Source organism: Nannospalax galili, unplaced genomic scaffold, assembly GCF_000622305.1.
Source record: "Nannospalax galili isolate Female #2095 unplaced genomic scaffold, S.galili_v1.0 scaffold459, whole genome shotgun sequence".
NCBI classification, from domain to species: Eukaryota; Metazoa; Chordata; class Mammalia; order Rodentia; family Spalacidae; genus Nannospalax; species Nannospalax galili.
Window position 1 is genome coordinate 2,968,113 of NW_008344211.1, and position 20,745 is coordinate 2,988,857.

General features: G+C 44.8%; 1 protein-coding gene across 4 annotated transcripts in view; it reads right to left on the minus strand.

The window, feature by feature from the left end:
- Positions 1-20,745, minus strand: part of LOC103740039 (cadherin-13-like) — an 802,949-nt gene that overhangs the window by 344,826 nt on the left and 437,378 nt on the right. For all 4 annotated transcript variants that reach the window (XM_029567137.1, XM_029567138.1, XM_029567136.1 and 1 more), the window contains exon 3: positions 3,772-3,980. In XM_029567137.1, coding sequence (XP_029422997.1) covers positions 3,772-3,980 — 209 coding nt within the window. The remainder of the gene's footprint in view (positions 1-3,771; positions 3,981-20,745) is intronic.

Sequence of the window (20,745 nt, forward strand, 5' to 3'; positions counted from 1 at the left end):
CCATCCATCCATCAATCTACCTACCTATCATGTATTATCTATCACCTATCTATCATCTATCAGCTGTTTATTATCTGTCATCTCTCACCTATCTATCTACCTATCATCTATCTATCTATCATCATCATCTGTCTATCTATCAATCATTTATATCTACCTATTTATCAATCATGTATCTATTATCTACCTATCTATAATCTATCCATCAATTGTCTATCTATGATCTATTATCTATCTAATGATCTATTATCTATCTATCAATTATCTATCTATCTATCAATCATCTATCTACCTATTTATCAATCATCTATTAATCAATCATCTATTATCTACCTATCTATAAACTATCCATCAATCATCCATCTATCTATTATCTGTTATCTACCTATCTACCATTTATCTCTCTAACATCTATAATCTACCTATTATCTACCTATAGATCTATAATATATCATCTAACATCCATCATCTATCATCTATTATCTACCTATCATCTACCTAACATCTATCATCTTTCTATCATCTATTATCTACCTATCTATCATCTATCCAACATCTCTCATCTCTTGCTCTATCATCTATCTATTATCTACCTATAATCTATCTCTACCAACTCAATACCCCTTCTTTTGGAGGTTTATGGACGCATCTGAGCATATTCAAACCTCATTGCTAAGGCTACAGAAGCTGCAGCCCTGGACTGCAGGAGTCGGGCCACTAGAGGCCACAGCAGTTCCTGGATGCTTTATAGGTAGGAAGTGAGCAATCTCAGCCAAGTTTTATCCATAATGCATTTAGAAGGTACGCACGATAACTAGCCAGGGCTTGGAGAAGCTGTGCTGGTGGGAAGCATCTCATGGGACATGAGAGGCCCAGATCTCATAGCCAAGTCCTTTGGCCAAAAACCTCGGGCTCCCTACCCTTCAAGGTAGACCCTGTACTGAGAAGTTCCCAGAATCCTTCCTGCTGAATTTCAAGTAAACACTAGGGTATTATTCTTAATGAATATAAAGATCAGCCACCAATGCTAAACCAAGCTCACCTAGACACAGGTAGTCCCTTGTGGAATCCCCTCTCCCGGATCTTTGTACCATTTGCACATTCCTAAGAACTATCTTAGCCTCACATGCTATCAGCTCTGCTGTTGGGATTCTTGGCCGAGTCATTACATCACAAGCCAGTGAGATGCTGTGAAAATGGCATTGGCTAAGTAAGAAACAGGCTTGCCTCTGTGTGTGGTTTCCTGCTGCTGATACGCCCACCAATATCCTACTGTCTTTACATAGATCAATGACGCTGTTGTTCCGCTAAATAATGGGCATGCTGTCAAACCACCTCCTAAATATTTACATTTATGGATTAGAGCTTCCTCAGCCCCGGCCAGAGATGCTTCTTTTTGCAGTGGGAAACAGGTAGAGACTCATAACTGGTCAAAAAACCGAGAACAGTGACCATTGGGTGCTCCGAACTAAACGGGCATCTACCTCAACCCCACTCCCCTGAGGCTCGGGGAGCATCATAGCAGGGGACAGAAGGAACTAAGAGCAGAGCACGGGGAGGGGTCTGTGAGACGTCTTCGAGACGTGGCATGGCCGTTCCCCTTGCGAACTCACAGCAGCTGTGATTATCTGCACAACAGCTGTAGGAGACTGACCCTGTAAACACCCCATCACGAACGGGGGAAGGGCTCACCACCCCCCCCCCTCCCCAGCTAAGGAACAATGGATAGCTGTTGAAGGAGGTGGAATCATTTTCCTTCAGTGATTTAGCTACTGATGAGTTTCCCATGTTCCAAAAAATAATCCCAAACCCGTGCTTGTGCAAGCAGCCCTGATAAACTCGGTCATTAAGAAAAGAGAAAAATAGAAGGGGTTCAGAGAGTAGAGGGGAATAAGAGTAATGCTGGTGAGTATGATGAGATACATTATATGCAGCATGAAACTGTCAAGAATACATTTTAAAATGTCAGTGCCACGCGGCAGATCCCTGGTTTGCACAGCGGGCAGATGTTCCAGTCTCTCCTTTCCTTGCAGAGGATACATGGGAAGGGGCGTTGTGTTATCCTACCTAGGCGTGGTAAAGAGAGTCCTTCCACAGAAACATATGTGAGCCATTGACAGTCACTTCCAGAAGTGCTGTTCTGGGAAAGACACTCTGGTCAAGCTAGGGGTGTTCAGCCCGATCTGTCATGAGCTCAGTGACGGAGTGGGACAGAGCACCGGCCACTTATGAACCACCCAAGCCCGTGTCGCCCCTGTAGTCTGCAGTAAAGAAGTTGTACTGCTCTCCTAAGGTCAAGGAGACAATGAGGGCAGGAAGGCTGTGGGTACCTGCTTTCTTTTCTCCTAGCCGCACCGGCCACTTATGAACCACCCAAGCCCGTGTCGGCCCCTGTAGTCTGCAGTAAAGAAGTTGTACTGCTCTCCTAAGGTCACGGAGACAATGAGGGCAGGAAGGCTGTGGGTACCTGCTTTCTTTTCTCCTAGCTGTGGCACCGTGCGTGGCACACCACACAGCCGGCCGCGGATGGAGACTCCTTGAGTACCACGGCCTTCTCAGTGAGGAGCGGGGCAGCACAGAAGAGACAAGGTGAGGCATACCAAACTGGCCCCACCACTGTTGTTAGTATTCTGTGAGAATCTTCCTGAATATCTTTCAAAATGTCTTTTAATCAAGAAGCCAGAGTCTCAGCGCTCCAGGAGAAAAGAAAGCAGGTGCCTTGGTTTGTAGCCAAAACATTCTGACTGGGGCTGGAGAGATGGCTCAGCAGTTAAGAGTATTTACTGCTCTTGCACAAGACCCAGGTTAAGTTCCCAGCACCTACATGGCCGCTCACAATCACCTGTAACTCCAGCTCCAGGGGAACTGATGCCCTCTTCTGGCCTCCACAGGCTCCTCTATGTACAAGGCATACATAAACTCATGTGGGTGAGCACACACATATACATTAACTAGATAGGTACATAGATGATAGATAATTTTTTAATAAAAAAACACTGTGACTGACACCATTAGGGTGCCTACATGGCACACTGGGACATTTATAAAGTCTGTACATATGGGTGGGGGTGCGGAAATCAGCACATGTGAGTATCTGGAAGGTTTGTAGCAAAGGAGCCATGTCATATGAAGTGGTCACCTTGCTATATAACTCCATGGGCCACTGTGTCTTTCCCTGTCCAGCCTCCATCCCCTTTCCTCTGATGATAGCACCTTCCTTTATTTTAAATAAACACCCTTCTTTCCATTCCAATCCATGTGATAGGTGGATAGAAAAAGTCCCAGAAAAAGACCTTCAGCCAACCAGTGTCACAAATGGATACAGAAATTTGTTTGGGGATGTTCCTGTGATGGAATTACAGCCAACGAGATTCAATCTCCAGCTTGGTCAGTCGCACCAGAAAAAGACACTCTCAGGTGACCTCAGCTTATGGAATGAAGTGCGTGTGGCTGGGAACTTCCACATTGGGCTGTCTCGGAGTGAAACCACGTGAGGGAGACAAAGCCAGAAGGCAGGGACAAATCAGGACTGATGTCCTCCTCTGGACACCAGTACATAGTGATGCCTGGTGGGGACCAAGCTCTGAAAATGTATTAGATTCAGAACCAATGAATTCCCATTGTCCTTCCCCCATCTTTTGAGTTAAACTTTTGTCACTCTTAACAACAGAAATAACATACTCTTCAACAAAATAAACACCCATTTTCCACACAATACAGACTGACTCTAACATTGCTCTAGATCCAACTCATACCACACCGCCGAGTTACCTGCAGGGAGCCCTGGATATCTTTCCCTCCAACAATCACGAGCTCTGCCATGTCTTCCGCATGGGGAGTCCTCGCGTGGACGAACAGGGTCCTGCCCACTGCCGTTATGTTTCTGAGGGCGACCAAGGTGCCATCACTGTTCACCTTGAAGTGTGGGCTGGAGACCTCGTAGCGCAGCCTTTCGTTGCCCTTGCAGTCACTGAAGGTCACTGGGGAACGAAAGAGTGGAATGAGGATGAGTAGGGTAGACAGCTTAGACCTTGAGATGTCCCTCATCCGTGAAACATGGATGAACACGGCTCTTTATCTGACCCAAACCACTTGTCTCTGAGTGACTTGCTCTGTGCTGATGGAGTTCACCCAGTGAAAGACACCGTCTGCAAATGGGGGCGTAGTTTAGTTGGTAGAGTGCCTGCCTAACATGTACAAAGTTCTGTATTCTATCTACAGCACTGCATACACTGGGCGTGGTGATACATGCCTGTAATCCTAACACTCAAGAGGTAGCAGATCATTGTTCAAGATCATCCTTTGGTTACAGAGCAAGTCTGAGTCTACCCTGGACTCTAAGAGACCTTGTCTCAAAAGAAAAGAGAAGGCACAGCCTTGGTGACCTAGCCGGGTGTTGGGCATTGATGGTGCTAGGATGAACAGAGCAGGTCCTGCTCCTAAGGGTGGTGGATGGAGTACGGGTCAGATATGACAGAGTAATGCTTGAGGGAAGTCACCTCCTTCTGCAGTGTGTGAGCGTCTGGTTACAACCACAGTGCTCAGGAGCATTGATGCTGGCTTTGCACAGACAGTGTCTGAGATGGGACTTGAAACTGTGCAGAGCACCAGCCCTAAGCTTATAAAGGGACTTAGGGAAAGAGAACAAAGCAGACACGCCTGAATGAGCTGCAAGGTGGGTCTGGGGAAGTCGAGACCTTCTAGAAAGGGAGTTGTCTTCTGAAGGCAAAAAGAAAAACCAGTACGTTAGAGTGCTTTCTAAAAGCCTTGGACTATATTTTTAGTGTGAATGGCATCTGGCTCTAGGGGAGGCCATGACTTCCCTAGGGTTGGAGTTCATGAGAAAAATAGGTGAACTTTTTGAAATCTCAGAGGTCTCAACCCAAGGTATAATATTATAGAGAGTGGTGTGGAGGCGGGCCAGAGGAAAAGTCAAAATAATCGTTAGTGTAATGTGGGTGGCAGATGTGTGGCCATGATGGAGGTGGTGGTGGTGGGGATGTTGGGAATGGACAGATGGTTTAGTTATGTGGAGGAAGGAACAGAGACAGTCAGCCACTGGGTGAGTGGCCTCAGCCCTGCTCAATGTAACCAGCGGAGGCTGTGACACCTGGTCATGATCCCCTCTGGGTTGCCTCTGTGCCAGCTCTGTAGTTCCATGACTATGATTTTGCATGTTATTGTTATGTACCTGTCTTCCTTCTGCTAGACATTTTGAGTTTCCTTGTAGGTAAGTACAGATTTGCACTGTGGTGAGAACTCCATATTCATGCAAGATATTTGCTTAAATATTTACCTATTTTTATTTATGTGTATGTCTATGTTTATGTATGCCACATATGTACAGTTGCCCATGGAGGCCAGAAGAGGGTGTTGGATCCCCTGGAGCTAAAGTTACAGGTGATTGTGAGCTGCCATGTAGGTGCTGGGAGCCAAACTTGGGTCCTCTGCAAGAGCAGTAAGCACTCTTTAAATACATGTTTTATTTATTATTTTTACTTTAGGTGTATGAGTGCATGCCTGCATGTATGTAGGTGCACCTGTGTCATGAAATGCCTGTGGAGGTCAGAAGAGGGCATTGAATCCCCTGGAACTGAAGTTATAGATGGTTTTTAGCACCACGTGGGTGCTGGGAATCGAACACAGGTACTTTGCAAGAGTAGCCAGTGCTCTTAACCCTTGAGCCATCTTTCCAGTCCCAAGAGCAGTAAGCATTCTTAACTGCTTAGCTGTCTCACCAGCCCCCTGAGGGATATTTTCCAAGACCCAGTAGATCCCTGAAGCCTTGAATATAACTGAATATTCAATATGCTATTTTTAGTCCTACACACACACACACACACACACACACACACACACTTATGATGAAGTTTAATGTATAAAGTATGCACAGTAGGAAATTATAACAATATTCTGTGGTAAAAATGATGTGGCTGGCATCCAAATTGCTATACTGATCCTAATCTTGGTACTGTATAAAAGTATGTGGCTGTACTAAGCTTATTATTCTGCTAACAATAAGCAATCTCTCTCTCTCTCTCTCTCTCTGATTCTGTATTACTTACTCTTTCTCTCACTGGAATTTTTCACTTAATAATTTTACACCACAGTTGGCCACTGTGATTTAGTTAGATTTAGTTGACTAAATCCAAGGAATCAAGGCCATAGCTACCAGGATGCTGCACACCTTGTCTGCAGTGCTCTACATGACAGCATCCTTTACTTCCTGTATCCATAGTGGAAAGGCAGCATGGAGCTAGGAGTGGGCACACATCAGAAGGTGCCTCCATGGATTTCCAGTGTCAGGACAGCTGTGAACACATCACCTACACCGTGACACAAAATCTGACCAGCGTTCTCCCTTCTTGGGTAAAATTACTCCTCTCAACCCTAGAGGCTACACCACCCTCAGCCCTGAGACCACAGACTGCACCCCTACACACATGTGCACTGTATGTAGAAGGACTCATGCAGTTTAGCCCCCCTTGGCTTCCTTCATTCACCGGCACCATTGGTGAGACTTGCCCAGTGTTACCAGTTGCGGTAGTTTATCTAAATCACTGCTTGTCACTAATGGCCGCACTGACCCTCATCACCACATCACATTCCAGGATGTGGCTTTATTTGTTTTGCTGTCAATGAGCGCCCTGTCTGTTTTCAGTTTGGGTCTCTTAAGACATTGCTACTGGGACCTTGGTCCCTTACTCTCTTGGTGACAACGTTGGCTTGAGTTTTGTGTACTGAAAAAGCCAGGACTTGGTGATGAACTGAGCTCATCTTGCTTAAGGCAACAACTGAATTAGCTGATGATAATGACAGCTAGTGTTCATGGAGTATTCTCGCCACACAAGGCTAGTGCTGAACATTTCACACACATTGTCTCACTAACTCTTCACGGTGAGGAAGAATCAACCGGTATTCTGATCCCCATTCCTTTGAAGTTTCTAGATGAAGTAATTGAGGCTTGGAGAGCGAGAAAAGCTGGTGTCCAGTCTACACAGACCCTCAATGATGAACTGAGATTTGAACCCTGGTCCATGGACCTGTCATCGCTACATGGTGTCAAGGACACTCCCCATCAGAGCAAAGCCCGTCTAGGATCTATCAGAACAGAATGTCAGTGTCCCGCTCTACTCAGTGCTGCACCCACAGTCCCGCTGAGCCCCAAAGCACAGTGCATTCAGTGTGTTTCAGACTCTGTGTTGAGGCTCCAGGACCGTCTTTACAGACACCCGAGTAGATTCAGGTGTCTGTGGTTTCCAGACACTTGTCCGCTGTCTCTGACTGTCTTGGTCTTTGATCCTTCCGGCATGCCTGGTTTCCAACTTTTGGAAGGAGCTGCTCTTATGCCGTCAGCAAACATCACTCATCCACTGGCCGCAAACATCCTTGCCTAGATGACGAAGTCTGTACAGAGTTTCTCTGTGGCCAGCATGAGGGCCCTGGGCCACAGCCCATCAACAGGAGCAAAGTAGACAGACTTGGCTGGGACAAGGGAGAGGCACAGAGGTTTGTGGGAACTCGAGTTTCATTTCTAACTTCCTCCCTCCATCTCTTGCTTCCTCCTCTTCTCTTTCCCTCCTTCTCCCACAAATACTTAACAACAGCCTTCATCGTGCTAGACACCGAGTTTGTATAGTTCAAAGGAGTTGGCACAGTCTTGAACTCTGAGGGAGACAGACTTTAACCCAATATCATTGTAAGTAACCGAGGAGCCATTTCAGGGGGACAGAACCACAGGATGTGCGAGAGTGCTGTTCCCACATCTCTAAGGAAGCTTTGAACATCCCCAAAGTGTAGTTGAAGTCGATGTGTGCATCTTGAAGGAACAGATCTTTCAATGCATACCAGGCAGAACACCCATTCTTGACCACCACTGACAGCCATGGCTCCCGAGGGCCCAGCTGTGCCGCAGCCTGCATATCCCACGTCTCCTCTTAGCCACATAGCCACACTGCTCTATAGCAATAGTTCCTGTCTCTGTCTTTCTATTTCCTACTCTCCTAAGGAGAACTTTTAGATTTTTTCCCTAATTTTTACCATTCATTAAATTTTGATATCACAGATATACTGATGTTTGTCTGTGTATTTCATGGCTATCTTAGTTTATTTTTTTAAGTACAATTCTCCTCCCCACATGAATATGCTCCTCCTTCTTGGGGGTGATATAGTCCCGCTGAGTAAACACACAACATAATGTATAAACACCCTTTAACATTGTACAGGAAAAGTGACTGAGACACAGAGGGAAGGTTGCAATCAAGATCGCATGTTTAGAGACTTGTAGGTCAAGAACTTGCCACCGTCTGAGTCTTTGCTTTGATCACCCATGTTCTAGGTGTAGGCACTTCCTAGGAACAGACGAACCAGATGAGAAAAGCAGTTGAGTCATCACAACTCCAGTCTGTAGCTCACAAAACCCTGGGAGTCATCAGAGGTACAAGGTGGGAGCATCAGGGGGCCAGGGGAGGGTATAGGGGGCCAGGGGATGGTATAGGGGGCCAGGGGAGGGCATAGGGGACCAGGGGAGGACATAGGGGAACAGAGGAGGGCATAGGGGACCAGGGGAGGGCATCAGGGGACCAGGGGAGGGTACAGAGGACCAGGGGAGGGCATAGGGGACCAGGGGAGGGTATAGAGGACCAGGGGAGGGTATAGGGGAACAGGGGAGGGCATAGGGGAACAGGGGAGGACATATGGAGGCCCTGAATCTCAGGACCTGATAATGGTAGGAGCTCGCTGCATCTCAGCCGATTCCTAACCATGTAAGTGACTAACAGCATCAAAGAATCTTTTGTTCTTTTCAAAGTCCTTGAACAACTCACAGGCACACACTTTCAATGGGAATTCTTTCTTGAGGCTGATGTCTATGAAATTACTGGAAGCCAGTAAAGGACAGTGATACTACCCCTACTCCCTCTGGAGATAGTAGAATTGGGCTGAGCTGGGCATCTGTGCACAGGTATCTCTTTAAAGCCCTTTAGGTGGTGCATGCCTTTAGTCCCAGGATTTGGGAGGCAGAGGCAGGCAGATCGCTGTGAGATTGAGGCCTGCCTGGTCTACATAGCAAGTTCCAGGCCAGCTGAGGCTACAGGGAGACCCTGTCTCAAAAAGATTAAAAAAAATTAATTAAATAAAAGCCTGTAGTTGAGTGACAGAAAGTGAGGGTGTACATATACTTACATATATATGCAAATATATATAAATATAATAAAGCCCAATACTTGGTCTGCTAAAGAAAATATTGATTTAAACCCTGCTGATGAATCAAATGTACACTAAGTCAAGAACCAGTATGCTTGATAATAAATTGTCAAAATGCAGCTTTCCACATCCCCCAGCCATTCCTGACACAGAGTGGAGGCTGGGGACCTAGTATGTTATTCCCATGCCCCAAGAAAGGTAGTTTTAAGCCCCTTTCTAATCCCAACTCATGTCAGAGTCCTAAGACCTTAGATCCTGCCACCCACCCCCCAGCCATGTTCTTTACCCCTCACTGTCTTCTATTGAGAAGTGGGGTCTCATAAGAGCCTCACATTGTGGCATGTGTACAAATAAGACACACATGCTTCTGTGCACAGAGCTCCTGGGATTGAGCATGATGCTCTTCAAACAGGAGGATGAACAGCATCACCATCATTTGAACTCTAAGAGGCCAGCCTTCTCTCCCTGCACAGCTTCCCTCTGCCAGTGGGGTTGCCTCTGAATTTTGTGACCTTCCATTTCTTAGGCCTTCTGGCTCAGACCAGGCACATCTTGCTGTTGCCATGGAGATGGTCACTTTAGGCAGCCCCACTCTGGCCGATTCTGATCCAGCACATCAGCCTGTGAAGCTCCCGGCTTTGCATTGTGAAGTCTAGCCTGCCTTCCTTGTAAGAAAAGTTGTGAAGGGAAAATATTAAGGAAGTAAAACTGCAGTACTTTGTCCGATTAGAGCCAACAATGCTCTAATGTATTATTTACAAAGATAACTTCGTTTAAATCTAGCTGTGATTGTTCCAAAAAGAGGTATCACACAGAGAACATTAGTTCATGTTCACAACTGAGGTTCCTCCCAAATCGATTTCAGGAAGACATTCTTTTTCTTTTTGGAAAGTGAGGATAATTTTGTTCACACATATTGAATTTAGGGCAGATTTTTGTAATAAATGCATCATATTAAAATAAACCTGACGATTCAAATCAATAAAAGTCAATTTATTCGCTGGACGTGGTGGCGCACGCCATTAATCCCAGCACTCAGGAGGCAGAGGTAGGCAGATCTCTGTGAGTTCGAGGCCAGCCTGGACTCCATAGTGAATCCAGGACAGCTGGGGCTACAGGGAGACCCTGTCTCAAAAAGACCAAAAAAAAAAAAATCCATTTATTCAGAAAAACCCTCCCAGTGTCCACCATTCCATCTGCTGAATTCCCCACCTGGACCATGATCCTTTCTGTCCACCCTTGATTTAGAAAACTCATACATGCCTCCATGTACTCAGTTTATAATCCAGGAGAGCTCTGATTCCCAGAGGCATTAGTTACTTTTCTTGTGGTCCTGATCAAATACTTTGGAAGAAGCAACTTAAGGGAAGGTTTATTTGGCTTACAATCTGAGGAGTTACAGTCATCCTGGGGTGGGGGGTTGTCCCCAGGAGCATGAGGTGCTAGTCACTTTGTGTCCATAGTCAGGAGGGAGACAGCAGACAGGAAGTGAAACTGGCCTATAAAAGCTTGGGGGTTGGAGAGATGGCTCAGCAGTTAAGAGCACTGTCTGCTTTTCCACAGAACCTGGGTTCGATTCCCAGTACCCACACGGTGGTTAACAACCGTCTGTTAACTCCAGTTCCGGGGGATCTGATGCCCTCTTCTGACCTCCATAGAAATTGTATGACACAGGGACACTTACACACAGGCAGGCAATATGCTCATATACAAAGTAAATAAATAAATAAATAACCTCAAGGCCTGCTCCCAGTGACCTATTTCCTCATGCAAGGCTTCAGTTCCTAAAGGTTCCACAACATTCCAAAACAGCACCAGCATCTGGTGACCTAGGGTCCTACACATAAACTTATCCAGGATGTTTTGCATTCAAACTGTAACACCAGAGACTGAAATGAAGTAATTAATCTAAATCAATAATAAAGGACTGATAAAGACACAAATCCTAGCAATGATGCAAATTCAGTTGGCTCTTACAGTGGAGCCTGGTGGTATGTAAAAGACAGACCAGATCAGGCATGCTCGAAAGAGAAGTAATTCATCAATTTTTCTTCCTCCTACAGACAGATTGCTTTCTTACCTATTCTAATATTTCCTTAACTTCCTTATTAAGGGGTATAATGAACTGGGAGCGGCCCTGTATCACTGCCTCCTATTATTAATTCTAAGTATCAGCGAGTGTCCAGCTCTTCCATAGAGAGCAAGACAGGCCATGTTTAGAGGTGCAGAGTTTGAAAAGCAGACTTACGGAAGAATCGAGTGGTTTATGACTATTTAAAATGATTGTTTCTATGCAGACAACTCCCAAAGGATGAATAGCTCAAAATGGTATTGTATAGATGATTCAAAGGAAAAATTCTAATAAGCAATTAAACTTGTGAACAAATATCTAAACCGCTGTGGTAGAGGGGAGGGTAATAACCTGTCCTCACTCTTGAACCTATTAGAGATTTCTTCACATACTTTATTATGGTGGCATTTAAAATCATTCCTGGAAGGAATTTTTTTTAAGTTATACATATAATACACCCTACATGAGGATTTATAGGAATCAGCTGCGTACCATCATTCTTTCAGATAATCTGTAAGCACCCCAGGAGAAGAGAGGAGGAGGTAAAACTCCCCACCTGGAGGGAAAATGCAAATTATACAAATGGCACCACTCAGTGGTTTCAATTAGGTTTTCAGCATGTTTCCACTCGAAATGTCCTCTGGGCTTAATGCAAATGTCACAAAAAGACAAACTTTTGCTGGGAGACAAAAACCACAATTGAAATGGGGAGCTTGGCAGTGAATTACGGGGTTTAATCTTCCTGACTTTCATGGGATGCTTTTCTGTTTCTTTCTTTTGGAATACGGTTCTCAGGGATGGTTCTTCCCCTTGCAAAATATCGCAGAGCAGAAATTAAGCTGTGTTATGATCCCAGAAAGTAGAGACATGCAGATGGACTGGAATTTATCTGCAAATATAGAAGAGTTTTGTGCCTAGAGATAGGTCTGGATTAATACATAGGCTTTGTGATATTCTTATAAAGGCATTTGGCTCCTTCTGTGATCTATACTGAAAGAAAGTTCCCAGAAACTCCTGCACCTTGGACTGAATTTTCTGCAATGCTCACCTACTGATTAGCACTCCAGAGATTGTGGAATGTCTGGAATATTGCAGATCCCTAGCCTAGTCACAGATTATCTGGGGAGATCTTTAACCCCATAAATAGCCACATCTTGCCTACCTCTGTTTCTGAATTAACATTCTTGTGACTAGTAAAATGCATTAACTTAGCAGACTACCAACTCTCACCAATCAAAAGCTAAGAATGTCATCAGATGGCGTCTGGGGCCTATAGTAGAAATCCCCCTACTCCACCCCCAGCCCCCTGGCCCTGCTTTGCTCTGTCCTGCCTACCGAATGTGTCCACCAGTGTATTTGAAAAGCGTCTTGATTTATGACTTTTCTTTGCTCTGATACTATAAAAATGTAATGTAACTGCTATCACACTGGAACATGGAATTTGGGGTAGCCTGGATCTGTGCTCCTGGGCCATGGTCACTCATATTAACTCCAGAATAAACCATCTCTTATCCCCTTTGAGGTGAGAGTTGTGCTTGCATCAACAATACGCCTCCATCTTTGATGAGAATATGGTTCCAAAAGTCTGGCACTGGTTAAGGCTTGCATACGAGCCTCTCTGCCCTGGTGTGCAGTCCTTCTATAATGGTGCAAGAACATGTGTGAACTGATGTGTGTGGATCAGCTCCCAATAGCTCTCTAACCCTCATATGCAAGAAAATGGCTTCTTCAGTGGTGTGCTAGGCTTAGAAAAGTCCTGGTCTGCGGTGCATGTCAGATTCAATCACTGCTGATTCCAAGGTACGGAAGAGTCTCCAATGGCCTTACCAATGCTCTCAGCTCCGCATCGGCTCCTGGGACTATTTGTCCCAGCCATCTTCAAAGGCCAGACACTGTCCTCATACAGCTAAATTTGAGCTGTTTACTCTCTCTCAAACTGGAGTGTGCTGGCCTCCCTAGTCCGTTTTGCCTACTCGAAAACAGAATTCAATGGTCTCATCAGCAGGAAGGCCTTGAACGTTCAACTGCAAAGTGTTGGGAGCTTGAGAAGCAGTACCTTTGTAATGCTTGAAGGGGCATCGAGTTCAGAGCCATCAGACGGACTCTCCCCGGGATGTACACAGTTCTCACACGCTTTTCATGTGTCTCTACATCCCATTGGTATCCGGAGGTGCTAACCTCCTTTTAAAGAACTCACAAGGCTCGGACCAGAGGCTGTTTAGAACTCCAGGAACGAGAGACACATTTCCTCTAGTTTTCTGAGCGCTGACTTCTCATGCATTCTGGGGAGTCACGTTGGGTCACATGTCAATACCACAGGTCTAGCCTCAAGCCTCCATTCGTGGTCCTGTCCTGGTTCTAAGTGTACCTGGTTGTTTGCAGGATATTTGGCTCAGAATTGCAACGTCCTCACAACTTCTGTGAGGTCCTGGGAGCGACTTACCATGACTGATCGGCTCCTAAGACAGCACAGACTGGATAAGTGCATACCACTCATAAAACGGTCCGAATACTTTCTCATGTAGCAATGCCAACTTTGAAAAAGTAATTTCAGTTCTATTATGCCAGTATAAAATGTAATGAGCGACCCAGGCATGGTGCAGCACACTTTTAATCCCAGCACTCGGGAGAAGCAGGCAGATCTCTCTGAGTTCAAGGCCAGCCTAGTCTGCTTAGAGAGTTCCAAGCCAGCTGGGCTACAGGGAGACCCTGTCTCAAAAAGACACACTCAAAAAAAAAAAGAATAAAAAAGGAGAAAAAGAAAATATAATGAATGGTTCATTCAAGGGCCCCTCGGCACAAACCTATTTTTGACATGTAAACCCTTAAGGGTTTCCTCTTAGGAAAAGACAGAGCCCACATCTGCTTCCATGGGATTTTTCTTCCACAGACCATGCAAACTGAGCAGCTAACTCCAAGCTCTTCTTTTCTGTCAAGATCTTCCAACCTCCTCTCGCTATAGAGTCTCTAAAACACGGCAGACTGTTTTACAGTCGGGTGCTGAGCATAGTCTATCCCACGGTGGTTATAATCACTATGAATTTGTTGTTTGGATTGGAATGACTTTATATATAACAGAGTGCCAGGCTGAATGTATGCTCAACTGTGTTGAACGAATAAATATCAAGACTGCAACGTGACAGTCAAGCAAATTTGAAACCACTCCCCAGATGAAACTGACACTGATGGGGCCAACTCATGTGAGAATTTGAATGAGCTGATGTGAAAGTTACCCACTGGAGTTTGCTTTCCCATTGCTGGGATAAAACACTGACCAAAAACAGCTTATTTGACTTTAGGTTACAGTCCACCAGCAAGGGAGGCCAAGGCAGGAACTCAAGGCAGACATGCAGAGGCAGGAATCAAAGCAGAGACCATGGAGGAACACTGCTTCCTGGTTTGCCTCATCTGGCCTGCTCAGCCACTCTTCTTACACAGGTCAGGCCCATCTGCCTAGGGATGACACCACCCACAGTGGGCTGGGCCTTTACACACCAACTAGCAAATAAGAAAATACCTCACAGACATATCCATAGGCTGCTGTGACCTGGGAAAGATTTCATTTGAGGTTCCCTCTTCCCGGGTGACTCACCCAGCATACCCACCAGTGAAACAGAACTAGGGACTCAGCAGGTCTAAGAATCACCATCTTCTGGCTGTACAGAGCTCTCTCTTGGTCTTTTCACATGACTCAACCCAGGGCCCCTACAAAGCTCTTAGGTTTTACATTTAATTAATTAATTTATTTTTTGTGTATATTTTGCCTGGCTGTATGTAGATGCATGCAATGCCCATAGAGGTGAAAGGTTACAAGAAGGTGTTGAATCCCCTGGAACTGGAGTTATGAATGATTGTTTGCTCCCACATGGGTGTTAGGAACTGAACCCGGGTCCTCTGCAGGAACAACCAGTGCTCTTAACCACTGAGCTATCTCTCCAGCCCAGCCCTTGGGTTTTTACGCCTCTAATAACTGTGTGCACATTTGCATCCAGCCCTGTGAGTCTCCATGGTAAAGGAATGCAAGGAGAGTTTTCCTCTGTCATTACTGTAATTCAAATGCTCTCAGGGTTGTTAGCACTGGGTACCTATGGCAGAGTGGCAGAGCCTCACAAGTCTTGGGATTCTTAACACCTCTCTGTTGCACCAGCCTACAGGAATTTAGGCCACCCCTTAGAAGGCCTAATTCCTTCTGGATGAGATAATTTGCCCATCACTGGGTCCTTTCAACTGGAACTTGTCTGACTGTTGAGCAGTACAGAGACATAGAATCCAGCATCAGATGATTCTCTTACAATGAGGAAATTAGATTGTCCCAAGTTCAACATATTTATCCAGTAGCCCATTAAAAATGTCATTTGTTCACTTACAATGTGCAGGACAGTAGACAGGAAGGAAGAAATGCCAACGTGAAGATGAATATGGTGTGCTCACGATCTCTGTGATATTTAGAGTCTAGAAAGTTGACCCTGTGCTGACTTGGAGGGCTGCCATATTGAAGCTCAGTGTTCCATTCCGTCATCATGTCAAAAGGCCAAATAAGTACCATATGGTAGAAATTACAAACAGGCAGATCATAATTCAATGTAATTAATTCTTCCTAGCAGTGAGAACAAGCCAACCAGTGAGCAGGCTCCCCCTTCCCAGAGGCACGGAGAAGAGTGGTTATCAACAAATACATCTTACTTCACTGAAAAGCTGAGCTTTCCAAAAATTGCTCAGAAAGCCAATGTTCATCAAATTTTCATGCATTTTATTATAAAATTGGATTTGTTCTAGACAATTGAACTCATATATGCTTTGTCATAAACTGAGTTTTTAAAAGAATTTTATTATTATTATTTTATGTCTATGAATGTATTGCCTGCATGTATGTGAGGGCACCTGTGTCGTGCAATGCCGCAGAGGTCAGAAGAGGGCTTCGGATTCCCCAGGAACTGGAGTTAAGGATGGTTCGTAGCCACCATGTGGGTGCTGGGAATCGAACCCGGGTCCTCTGCAAGGGCAGTCAGTGCTCTTAACTGCTGAGCCATCTCTCCAGCCCCCATAAAATTGAGTTTTTCACATAAAATTTAATAAATCAATCTTTGATGGGTTTGTTTCCCAAACTATTTTCACCACAGAAGTGGACAAGTTAGTTGGGTATCAAAAATATGTCACAACACCAAAAAATATGTAAATCATCAAGCCTTGGTTTATGACATAGCTGGCGATGCCAGTCAGACACTGATCACACTTATTCCATACCAGTTTAGCTAATGTGAGTGATCCTGGCATCAGAGGGTGTCGGCTCATATGAATATACACTGGGGTTCACAGACATTCTTTTCCCCGGATGTTTATTCACTCTATGAAACATAAGAGTTGCTACTCTTCATATTTGACTTCTGACTGTCATAAGAGTTCCCATATATAGAGCTTTCTTATATGCTCAGCAGTAAACCCAACATCAACTCAATATTATTTCTTAAATGTTCAACTGCCCCATGAGAGTGCTATTTTATAGGCAAGGAAACCTGAGGTTTAAAGAGATGAAGACTGTTTCTGAAGGTCACACAGAAGCTGCACCATTGCTTTGCCATCAGTCATAGAAGCTTGCCCTGTGACCTGAGGGAAGGGTTGGGTTCTTCCTGGTTCTGAAAGTTGCTCCATAGTCTTGGAATGCATGACACAATGGGGGCTGCACTTTCTCTCTTGCTCTCGCTCTCTTGCTGTCTCGCGCTCTCACTCTCTCGCTCTCTCGCTCTCGCTAAAAGAACTATCAAAAATTAAGTAGAATCTTGAAGACTGTGAATAAGCCATAGAGTGAAAGCCAGAATCACTTATGAGTTAAAGCTGAGGGAATGCTTGGGTTCTGAAGGAGTATGAGACTCATGATGGACCCACAGAGATTTTTGCAGCTCTGAACACCTAAGTTTAGTGACTTGCTCTTACCAGAGTGTTGTCTTTAAGGCTGAATAAGAGGAATGGAATGAGCTAGCCCTCACCAATGTGTAACTCGTACCCAAGTGCTCTTGAGATTTAGGCTTAATGCACCCACACCTCACCATCTTTCTACTAAGCTACCACAAGTCCTAAGACTCAAAGCTGCACAGGAGATTGATCCATGGTCTTCAGATTGTCAGGTTTGGCTTATATCAAAGTCATAGATAGTTACCAGGACGTGACTGAATCTTTGGAATAAAACTGAAAACATTTTGAATTTCCCACCCTTCTTTCCATGAGGGGCCTGGAATCCTTCTAGGCAGAGATGGACTTTGACCACCTGGACTCCAGAAGGTATTCTAGAAATGTTTCCAGAAGACTGAGTGGTATTAACATACCGTAACCTAAGGCAGCAGTGGGTATCCTTCTTAAAGCATGTTCCCAAGGTAACGAGGTTGATAACTGTCACCTGGGATATCAATCAAACTGCCCCTAGAATGCTAACTTCTGCATCTTGAACGTTTTCTCCTAACCTACCCATTGGTAACCCAGGAGCCCCATGAGGGCAAGAGAGCCCGTAGCTCCATCTTAGTCTCCCTGGTTATGCTCAGTGGCTAGTCCTAGCAGAGAGCTGGCAATCAAAATGTATTAGTGGATTCTCTGGGACTGCAACCAATTAATTCATTTACTTCCTCCCTAATTGCTCTGGATGAGATGCATATCAGCTGTGATTACAAACTGGTTCTGTCTGGTTGACAAGACCTCATCAGGAAATTAAAACACAATGATTTGGCTTGCAATACATGATGCACAATTAATTCTTTTATGCATAGATGGACTTTTTGATGCCAGCAAGAATGGGTTTGCCCTCGGGTCATGCCTATTCCTCCTCCACTTGCCAAGAGATATTTACTGCATCCTTCATGCCATATGGCATTATCAGGAGTGCCGGCCTCATGGGAAAGGAGGGGATGCCTGCCAATAGTGCCTCCCGACTTTTTAAAGGTATTCCAGCTTCCTATGATTTCTTCACAACAAAAGCCTTTGCACTTTACCAGGAAGGAAAAGCCAGCATAGCGGAAGGGTGCTCTGCTCCTCACTACCTGAATTATCATGGGAAGCACACCAGCCAAATGTAAATCATCGCTTTCCATCAAAAGTGGCAACTTCTGCAATTGAAGGATTCTTATATGGGATCTCAAGTGTATTACTGTGATTATAGAGGGCCCCACGTGTCTAGAAATGCTCTTTTTGCACATACCCACGGCGAGTCTAAGCTTCCTGGATTTACTACCCGTGCCTCCTTCTTTATATACACGCTTCAAGCTGAGGCATATGGTCCTCCACAACTGTGATATTTACGATAATGAATCACAGATGTTTAAATGGATGTAATCTGAAAACACTTAAATGCTAAGATGCTGGAATCTTACTGCAAACATTACAAAGTGAGGACCTTTGGATGATGTTGATTCGCAGATAGGATCACAAGGAATATGACTTTACACGTCTTGGAATGACAGGCAGAGAGGAAGGACTTTTTTTTCCTCTTTAAAGAAACAGTGTTCAAAGCATCCAAGGGATTTCAAGGGCAGTGCCCTGGTTGTTTTCGCTGGAAATGGAATTGTGGCTACATCTGGACCATGGGTGTGGGCTGAGACAATAGACGTCCTTTCACCAAGTGTATCTATCTCCAAGGGCACAGTATGTAATGGCCATTTTTACATATAAAAAGTTAGAATGTAGTCAGCAGGAAGGGAATGGGAGGGGCACCTCCATTAGTCACACATATGAATGTATATGCTACCAAATTTGCAAACTATGCACACATACAGTTCAGTAGGTAGGATGGATCTTGATATATGCTATAAACTTTTATCAGCTGGGTTCAATGGCATACACTTGTAATCCCAGAGCTCTGGAGGCTGAGGCAGGAAGATTATGAGTTTGAGGCCATCCTGGGCTACACAAACGCTATCTTAAAGCAAAATAAAAATCCAGGTAGATAGATTGTCACTGATCAATTTATACGAGTAAATCCTTCTATGGTCACACTGTAGCTCTCAGTGTAGATACGGCATCTGTAAAGCAGTTTCCTGTTGCTGGACACCCAGATGCTCCTTTTCCTAATAAACTGTCCTGCAGTAGTAAAAGCCTTTATCTTTCCCTGCCGTTGTGCAGATGTCTGAATGCCGAAATGCCTCCAGAAACTGCTGACTCAAGGCAATACCAGGTAATGTTTACTTACTTAAAGCCATCCCCCAGAAAGAGTTTATCAATGTGAACTTGGATCTAAAGAGCACAAGAGCTCTTTCCCCACACAAACAATTGCTAATATGCCTCTTGGTTTTGGTTTGATTTGGTTGGTAATTTTTACAGACTTCATATATGACTGCTGTATTTGTATCAATTTGACACATCCCTCTCTATTTCCAAATCATGCCACATGCCCCCTCCCTCCCTCCCTCCCAATTTCATGATCTCTTCTTTATGTGTGTGTATGTGTGTGTGTGTGTGTGTGTGTGTGTGTGTGTACACAATCTGATTCATCTGATGTGCAGAAGAAAGTACGATGTTCGAATACAGAATACTTGGGGGTTTCAATGACCATTACTGTCCCCTAGCCCTTTACCAGACCATGAGCTTTGCAAAGGCAGAGCTGCTTCTACTTTGCCATTCTATCCCCAGGGCTCCACAGGAGCTGGTTATACATGTTTTATGGAATGAATATTTGCTTGTATAGATGAAGCTGACCTTTCTTGCAGAACACAGCTGTTTGCCAGAGTCTCACTTTCAACAGGACAACGTCATTCAAATCCTCTTCCCTCTTATACTCTGTTCTTCCACAGCCAGAATAAAACCTTTGGACCAGTAGAGACTGGAGCAGCCCAGTGACCCTTTTATGTATAACACAAGTTCAGAGCCCGATAAGCTGTGGACATTTTCTGAATGAAATCAGTTGTTCAAAGCGTGTCAGCCTATTTCCATGCAGGATTCAACACGGACACCTGACCTCAAAGAGTGGACTGGAGTTCCTGACTCTCCACATTTCAGTTCTGATGATGTGAACAGGGAAGGTTTCCTGGGAGTTCTTATATCCAGCTCCATAGATTGAGAATTAAGGTATGTGAAGAGGAACTCTATTACAGCACTGGTCCATGGGCTCATGTCCAGTTTGGTCATTTATGGCAGATGCATACTGCTACAGTGAGCCAAAGGTTCATGCAGACAAATATGCGGCTCTATAACCCACAGAAACAGCCAGCTTATGTGCCAATATAGGATAGCATGCCACCCTCGAGAAGCCAAGAATTGACAGTAACATGTACTTCTAACCCACTACCTTTTTCTGCAAATAAAATTTTATTGAAAAATGGCTGCAGCGTGTACACATCACCCGTGGTGGCTCTTAATAAAAACAGCAGAGCTGAAATGGATGTAAAACAGGTAGGCCGCCCCACAAGCCTTAAATCCTTCCGTGTGTGTGTGTGTGTGTGTGTGTGTGTGTGTTTTTCAGAAAAAAAAATGTTCTGACCTCCGTTCTAGTC